A 9,127-nucleotide genomic window follows, 5' to 3' on the forward strand; every position below is an offset into this window, starting at 1 on the left:
TTGATTGCTATGTTGTGTGCTGAAGGAAAAAATGGATTTAGAGAGAGATTTTGCACTGAAAAAACCTTTGTTAAGCTCCTATTTCGACTTGATAATTGTAGAAACACACTACAGTGCATGGCTAAGCCCAACTAATAACAATTTTCAAGAGAATTACAGAGACATGGCATAACCATGGTCATTTATTATTACTTCCTTCCCCCCCAACAAAAGAATATTTTGGAACATTCCAATTAACAAACATGAAGAGAAGTTTTATTTCCTTGAAAATGTCCATTGCATTTGAGGGCAGTCTCCAGAAAAATTCTACTGCTAGCTGTTTGAGTTCAAGCTGATTCTAATCTTTTGACGTACTTTTTAGCCTGTCATAAGAAACACAAGAACAAATGAGAATGAAAACAGCCCAATTTAATAGGTTAAAGCAGTGAGTTTTGTGAGAGTATCAATAGGAATGGAGTCAATCAACAATTACACTTGTCATGGTGCATGAGTCAATCAACAATTACACTTGTCATGGTGCATGAGTCAACAAAAAAATCTTCTGCAAATTTTGGGTTTTCTGATCTCTACCTCAACAGATAAGTAATGTATGAAAATAAACTTGAACTCCAAGAGGTAGGAGGTGATAAAAAGGATAGGATAAATGTGAAGCTATTACAAAGCATTCAGCTTGTACCTGCTCTAGAGTTAAAAACATGATCACATTCCAAGATCCTAGCCGTCCAAAATTTGGTATGAACCCCTTATAAAAAGCAAAAGGTCCCTGCAAACATTACATTCCATAACCAATTTAGTGTGGCAAATGATACTCATTTACAATGTAGTTCCTTTTCTAATGAAGTTTATCAGAACAGGCAGAAACAAACTATGTGAACACCAAAATAGACACATTCAATATTATTAAAATTGAAAGAATTTTCTTGGACCAGTGAACAATCATACGTCATTTTTTAATGTCTTGATGAAACAATCAAGGGTGCTTTTGTAACTAGAATCTCCCATCATTCTTGACTTAACCTGTACATACAACAGAAAGAAGATAGCACAATGAATTAGGGGAATGATAAGAGTACCGAATGAAGAAGTAATAGAAAAAAATGTTATCAAATCTACCCTATTTGATCTAAAGATCAGCTGTCAGCAACAAATACTTCTTTCTGTTAAGAATTAGATGTATTAACAAATTCAATCATTTTCTAATTATCACTGGATTTATCAGTTTATCATAGTTGAATAAAGAAGAAAGTCTGAAACTTATGGCAAATATTAGGATATTAGCACACTATGTATAAAATGACATAATATAACATGCCAAATCAACTATGCATATTCACAAGTAAACACCAAGAAATTACCACATCAACAGGGGAGCCAACACAAACTGCAAAAAACCCTGCCCCTAGACCAGCAAGAAGATGAGTTAAAACGTTGTCGGTGAATCCTGGAATTTTCAAAATATTCTGCAACATAAAAAGAAGAAGGTTATACAAAAATAAGATGAAGAAATTACAAAGTTTTACTCCAAAAGGCAGTGCAGTGTCTTTTGCATTACCTGCTTCACTTCATCATAGCTGGCTAATTCAGCAGCATTAATGATACCATTTCTTGTTATGTTGGGACCAATCCCAGTCCAAAGAGCTCCAACTCCTTCCTGAGTGTAGGAAGCAGATTGAACAAAACTAATTATTACCTGAAAAAGGATTGAATACACCGTCCCATTTTCACAAACCATATCAAGTTATATGCAAATACCTGTCTCACTATTGTGGAATAAGCATTTAATGATCCAGTGTAGCGCCTGGGCACACCAGGGGGCAATTTTCCTTCAGATTGAAGTCTAACTTTCACAAGATCTGTTGGATTGGCCACTGCAATTGCCATAGCACCTGTTGATAACACAAGTTCGCGTGGTTCAACATTATAGTTTTGCATAACGTATTAATAATTCTAAGACAGAATTTACACTCCACATATTTGGAAAAAAAAAATTCACATATTAGCATATGGAAAAAAATCATCACTGCAGTACAATGTCCAGGAATGGGCTTTACCAGTTGTAAATCCAGCGAGAATTTTCTTAAACAGTGGTACATCTCCAACATGGTCAGGTCCAACATAGAAATTCTTAACCTGTTATAAACCCCATGACATCAAGTTCATCAGATCACATAAGCAAACTGTAGAAATGAACCTAAATAAATGAACATTCTCTAATACAAGGTTCCAAACTCACAGGCTCATATAATGCAATTCTTAAACCTCCATTCAAACATTGACGTTGTAACCCTGGCACAATCCCCTTCCAAAGTGCCGAAAGACCTTCTTCCCTGGCAATGGTTCCAACTGTTCCAAGCATACCCCTATATTTAGGTAAGGTCACCACATCACCAACTACAGCCTGTTTCTGAAGCTGAAGCCTAACTTTTGCAGTGTCCAAAGGAATAGTACACACCTGTATTATTGGAACAATAATTTCAAACAAATAGTTATATACAATACAAGGACTAAGTATTTGTAAAGCAATATGACACGTGAACTTAAAACACAAGACAGCTTAGTAAATATATAACAAGAACCAGTTACCAATCTTCACATATAGAGTAACAGGACCAAAATTCACAGCTAAGGAAAATTTTAGTATAAATCTTTAACTGCTTTATTTGAGATATCTAATGAAATATATATATTTTTTTTCTTATGCAATACTTTCATTGCAGCCAAAGATATAACAGGTTTGTCTGCAAATACCTCAAGCAATGCTTTCAGAATCTTCCCAACCAAACAGTTATTATGATTTTAGAGTAAATCAATTGATCCCGCTCTTCTAATTCCAAGATCTAGAAACCATAGAATAATCAAGGTTTCGAAATTGCGGTTGTAAGTCATAGTTTTGTCATGATTGCAGCCAATGTAGTCTTAATTACAGTTGTAGAGGGAATTCAAAACCCTTCGTATTGTGGCCAAAATAACAGACGCGGAAGGTTTTATAAAACCTCAGGAATAATCATCATCCATATTGAACCATGAAAACCAAACAGACAAATGCCAAAAGTGAAGGCTTTTCATCATATAAGTAAGAAAAAAAAAACTTTTCTCTATAACCATTGTTCAATACACAACACTAGCAACTAGCAATTGGCTAGGCACTTATACAAGCAAACCATATTTGACCACTAAACACAGTTCCACCTCCCATATTCAATTCAAAAGGGTGATCTAAATCAACTATGGACTAGTTAAACGAAAAAAAGCTCTCAGATGCTCATCAGATGCATGATTTGTCACAACATAGCACAATCACCAAAGACTTTTAAGAAAAGGTCCATCGCAGGATAGGATCTGTCACTGTACGCAGCAAGAAACTATGGAGTCTAAATCCAATACCCAAAAAATACGGGATTTTAACACATGATCACAACAAAGAGCGGTTACCCAGAAGAGAAAGTTTGATAAAGTGAATACCCAGATGAGAGTTATTGAAAAGAGAGATGTTAGTTTCATAGATGTACCTCGGCGAAACATGCAGCGAAAGCACTGCTGGCGAAAGTGCCAGCAAAGGAGATGTCGGATTTGGAACTGCCACCTCCCACCATTGCTTCGACGAGGCCAAAAAATGTTCACAACAAATGAAGAGAGAGAGTTCAAAAAGTTATAGGAAACAAAAGGGGAAGAAAGAGAAGAAAAACAGAGGCTTTAGAGAAAACAATGGTGTTCAGCCAACGACATCATGACAGTGAAACTCAGTACTAGGCAGAGGAGTTCTTATATAACTCTGTTACATAACTGAATCTGTGTTAAAATCTAAAGACAAAAACTAATTTTAGAATGCAATTACACGTATTATTGTGTTCAGTAATTTGAATAATTTTGTTAGCAATTACTTGAAACATGTGTTACATTGTATTTTTATTTTAGTTTGACCTATGAGCCAATGTTTTAAGCATGCTCATCTTTTGTATGAGAAGATGTATCCTTTGAAGATTTATTTTCCTTATTTTAGGTAGAGAGATGGATAAGGATACAGTCATGCATTGAATGAACTGTAATATTCCCTGTATTTGCTTATGCAATTCCATGTGTCCCTCCAAACTCACCTCCTCAACAAACACATTATTCATCCCTTCTCATTCAGTTTCAACAAAAGCATGCCAAACTTTCAAGTTTCAAATGGAGCCAAGTGTTAGAAATTCAACTAAGAGAATTTCATATCAGTTAAATATAATATCATCACTGAGAATCATAAAACTCAACAGTATTTTGAATGTGTGTTTTCTATAAATAAACAACTAAAATAAAAGTTCAAAAGTTGTTATTAATGAGTATATTTAATACATTGGTAATATTATTTTGAATTTTAACAAAATTAATTGAATTAATTATTACTTTTATTGATGTAATTAAGTTTAAAATGACTTACTTGGAGGACATTAAGTATCATTAATAATTTGGATTTGATTTGTCAAAACTTTATCAAGCTTTAAATGATAAACATGTATGAGACATCTTTGAATACAATAATATTAAATTTGGATGTTGGCTTGAAATCTCGGATTCAAAAGTATGGTTTATTGGAAAAAATTAATTAAAAGAATATATTTAATTAAATAGGACGAGTTAAATTCTTTGATAGAAATTAATTATCAGTATAGGTATTAAATATTAATAAAAGGATGAAAATAAAAATAAAAATAATTTTAAACATGACGTTAAACTACCTTAATTCCACACGTTTAAGTTAGTATCATATGCGATTATCCATACTTTTCTGATACACAAACGGTTCCGTTTAACGTACAAATTCCACATTTAAAGCATCAGATACTGCTAGAATTAGATCATTGCTCTGAAAAAGTGGGACATTTTATGGCATTTTTCATGAACCCAAATGCTCCAACCACACAAAAAAGATACCATTTGTTTCAGCAAAACAAACAAATCTAATTTTGGGTGGAGTCTCTTGTTGCTTGAGAATTTCGCCAAAACAAATAAAAAGTGTAATAGTAAATGAATACTGGAGCAGTACATACACTTAATTGATATTCTATGTTTTTTTTTTTAATTTTAGATGTTTAAAATGGTCTCACCTAAGTGTATGGATATCTTTTGAAAAAAAGTTTGATTCTACAAGAGGTGCAAATGAAGACTATAATAGGTGATGTTCATATGTGAACCTCACATTCAATGGTTGGTGATTACCTATGAGGCAGGATATCATATATTGTGGGTATCTGATACGAAAATAAACTCTTTGACATGGTGAATGACATACGAAATGTCAGCTTATATTACAAAAAAAGGAAAGATTAACTCCATAAAATTTGTGTTGGTTTAGAAAAGAACGCGAAATCATCGGTCAAACTTATGATAAATGGAAAAAACAAATATTACGTGGATCAGCCCGATACATGGCACACACTAAGAGAAAGTGAAAGAAAAAAAAAAGATTGTATCCTTGAGTAAAGAAAAAAAAATGTATTTAACTTTTGCAAATGTTATATAAAATATTATAAACTTTTTTATAGATGTAAATTTGTAATGAATTATTTAATGTAAAATTTAATGATGTATTTAAAAGTAAAGAAGTAATTATTGTGGTAAAATTTAAAAGTAAACTTAAGAAAAGAAAAAAGGTAGGGTAAAATCTTATTTCGGTAACTTTAAGGAAATATGAATCTCATAATATATCTAATCTAAAAAGGAATAATTTATTTTAAACCCAAGATTTTCCTCTGATGTCCATTGTGGTTTAAAAGAGGGGATTTCTGATAAATGAAACACAAACTCATTTTAAAGATTTATCCACAAAGTATATAATACAAACATTAAGAATGTCCCAATATCCAAAGTGTCATAAGCTTCACCACATGTTCTATATATGCAAATTGAATATATACCATAATTATTTTTTAATTATTGGATCTCCTTTTCATTCCCTTATGCAAGAACATGTGACTAGTGTGTTTTATCAGCCACCATGTAGGACATAGCATGCAATAATGATTTTTTTTAATGTAAATATAGTAATAGTAATAAAATAAATAAACAAAAAGAAAACATGAATTCTTATACTCATTGAATTTGACCTTCAAATGAATGTTACCTTTTTGAGTTGTAAGAATGGATGACTTTAAACTAGAGGGGAGGGGGGGTGAATGGTTTAAAGAGGGATTTCGAAAACTTTTAAGTCAAGAATGAAATTATCTCAAGAAACAATTGATAAGGAATCTAGTTTGCCAAAACAATAAGCAAAAACAACAGCACCAGAAAAACAATCGGTTGTTTCGCAGAAACAATCGGTTGTTTATACCAGTTTACAAAATCAAAACTGAATTTAAAGAGTAAAGGATAGAGAGAATGCACACAAATGTTTATACTGGTTCACTCTAAACCCAGAGCTACATCCAGTCTTCTCAGAAACCACTGAGGAATTTCACTAAGCAATCAAACCTAGATCACTTACAAAAAAAATCAAAATCCGACTCTCCTCGACCGTGACAAATTTTCTATGGCACTACAATAATCGACATATTTGATACTTGTGTCGGCGTTCGACTTAATCATGGACATGCTCAACATAAAGGAATTTACCATACAAACCCATCTATACTGAGTAAAATAGTCAGTCACCCTACGGTTTGCCCAATCGTACCTCACCCGACACGAAAGAAGGTTTCCCACATCCTCATTAGCCAAACCGGTCAGCCCACCAGGAATGTTCGCTCGATAGAAACAAACCTAGACCCACTATACCCACCTATTACATCCAAAGACCCCTTAGAAGAGAAAGATGAAGAGGACTCACCCAAAGAATCAGAAGAAGACATCACTAACCTTGAAGGGGAATGGTTGACACCTCGTCTCAACCTGGTATTCGGAGGAGAAACAAGAGTAGAAAAAACAAGATATAAATGAGTGAATAAGGGGACCCCTATTTATAGAAACCTTAGCCTCAACAAATGAAGAGTAATTTTCCAGAACCAAAATGAAAATCCCAATAAAGTTTTAAAAGTATTCTCCCAAATGATGATTCTGGAGCTCCTAGGACATGTCCATCTCACCTTGATTCATGTGGCGGTCGTACGGGCATGTCCCATCTACCCCTACGAAGCTATCATACAATGACTAGTCTTCAGAAAATATCTCTCGAGTCTGAAGAGTAAGTGTATCGTTAGGAGCCGAATGGTCATATACAAGAAAAATATATTAAGGTAAGAATAATATAAATGTTAATCGTAGTACATATCCTAATTTTGACCTAATAGTAAAAATGCATGTAAGACTTTATAATATGCAAAACAATCAAAGATAAATATGCATCATTATTATAATATTTACTGCACCTATATATAAAGTACTTACTTGAACTTAATAAAAAAACCTTTTGCAGTTACATCTCCCCGTAACAAGGATCAAAGACCGAACATGTAAAATTGAAGTGGAAAGAAGAATATCACCCAATTGTATCAACCCCTAACTACTTTATTAATAACTTCTTTGTAATTTTATTAATTGAAATATATTAACATATTTATGTTCTAAATAAAAATTGTTATCTACTTATTTAATATAAATTACCAATACGTATACTTTACGGGTGACCTAATTAGTTAAAAAAGTAAGCTATATATACAATAGAATGAAATTCTAACAGCGATTTCGATGAGTGACTTAAAGTCTGAACCATTTGTTACGGCATATGCCAAAGTCAAACGCGCATTCGTTTATCAACAATTATGATTTTTAAATTTTAATAAACATATAAAAGTTATATAAACGCTACTAAAAGATACTTTCGAATTAAGAAAATATATAAAACACAATCATCGAATAGTGCACTAAAAGAAGAAGTTATCGGTTCTTTTGGTGGCTGCCAAAGTTATGGTCTTCCGGGTGACCTGAAGTCAACTCGTCTTCATTTATTTATAATAATCAAATACCGTTCAATTTTAAATATTTTTAGTTTCTGGAATTTGTTTGATTTTTTTTGTCGAAGAAATTTTCTTCTCACTCCTCATATAGATTTTATTTTATATTCCTTTATTAAAAAAATTACATTCTAAGTTATTTATGACTTATTTGTTTATCATTAAAAATATTTTTCAATTTTCTTTTGGTGTTAATTTTTTTTATGAAATGTTTTCTACAGGGAAGAGATATGTCTACCGTTGATTAATAATATTTGTAGACGAATTTCGAGTTTCCTATGTAAACTCTCTCCTGATTTGGGTAAGAATGTTGGAGTAATTGATTTTCCATTCCATAAACTATATTTTAACGAAAACTTAAGAGAAATTGAATGAAATAAGTGTACTTGTCAAATATTGTTACTCCATTCCATTGCACATTCCAATGTAATTGGTTCATTAATATTACTTGTATGATAAAGACCAAAACCACCAAGTTGAAATAAATATGCAATCTCCAGCGCATTATGAAATGTCACTTTACCATAACAATAATTCAAAATTAGAGATATAGTGCACAAATCTTTGTATTAAATTTGAGAGGCGAAACTGATGTTTACTTAAATGCAAAATATATGATACTAATGTTTAAAAGCATAATGTTTTAAATATTAACTTCCGAAAATACATACAATACAATTTTTAGAAGAAGGGAATGAAAGTTGAAACATCAATTAAATATAAAAAAATAATTTCTAACATTGTGTAATAATTATTTTGAATGTACTCATAATAATAAATTAACTATAAAAAAAATATAATTCTAATTCTAATATCACCATAGGATGCTCCATTAGACAAGTTCTAGACACTCCTCTGTCACCAATCATCCAAGTTAATATTAATTTTTTATGATGTATTTTATTTTATCTTAGCGACAAGATCGCAGAGCAAATAACATGAGTGCTTAGACATCAACGTTCAAATGAGGAAGACAATTCTTCAGTTATATAGCTAGATATTAAACAATTATACAAATAAGCATGATAGAAAGTTTTTATGACAATATTATTTTTTATCAGCTTTTATGACAATAATTTTTTTATCAGCTTTTATGATAATAATTAATTATCATTAAAAGTGAGAAAACAAGGATGACTGTGATGGAATTATCCTGAAAAGCCCATTTTAAAAACTTGAATTTAATTTCAAACAAATTACCA

At 31.8% G+C, this 9,127-nt stretch overlaps 1 protein-coding gene across 1 annotated transcript; it reads right to left on the reverse strand.

The window, feature by feature from the left end:
* Nucleotides 1–48: 48 nt before the first annotated feature.
* LOC137826501 (mitochondrial uncoupling protein 1) lies at nucleotides 49–3,813 on the reverse strand. The gene is made up of 9 exons (XM_068632480.2): nucleotides 3,510–3,813; nucleotides 2,234–2,452; nucleotides 2,052–2,130; nucleotides 1,753–1,886; nucleotides 1,553–1,651; nucleotides 1,356–1,460; nucleotides 943–1,017; nucleotides 677–763; nucleotides 49–362 (listed from the first exon to the last, which is right to left on the reverse strand). The coding sequence occupies exons 1-9, from the start codon at nucleotides 3,591–3,593 to the stop codon at nucleotides 327–329; spliced, it is 918 nt and encodes a 305-aa protein (XP_068488581.1). The 5' UTR covers nucleotides 3,594–3,813; the 3' UTR covers nucleotides 49–326.
* Nucleotides 3,814–9,127: the final 5,314 nt, after the last annotated feature.

The sequence above is a fragment of the Phaseolus vulgaris genome, chromosome 8, assembly GCF_051622355.1.
Source record: "Phaseolus vulgaris cultivar YP4 chromosome 8, ASM5162235v1, whole genome shotgun sequence".
Lineage (NCBI taxonomy): Eukaryota > Viridiplantae > Streptophyta > Magnoliopsida > Fabales > Fabaceae > Phaseolus > Phaseolus vulgaris.

Excerpts from the sequence above, each read along its gene's own strand:
- LOC137826501 (XM_068632480.2), bottom strand. The coding sequence starts at position 3,593 with ATGGTGGGAGGTGGCAGTTCCAAATCCGACATCTCCTTTGCTGGCACT. Across the intron at positions 2,131-2,233 it reads GAATTGCATTATATGAGCCT|GTTAAGAATTTCTATGTTGG; the intron begins GTGAGTTTGGAA and ends GGTTTATAACAG. Across the intron at positions 1,461-1,552 it reads GCTATGATGAAGTGAAGCAG|AATATTTTGAAAATTCCAGG; the intron begins GTAATGCAAAAG and ends TTTATGTTGCAG.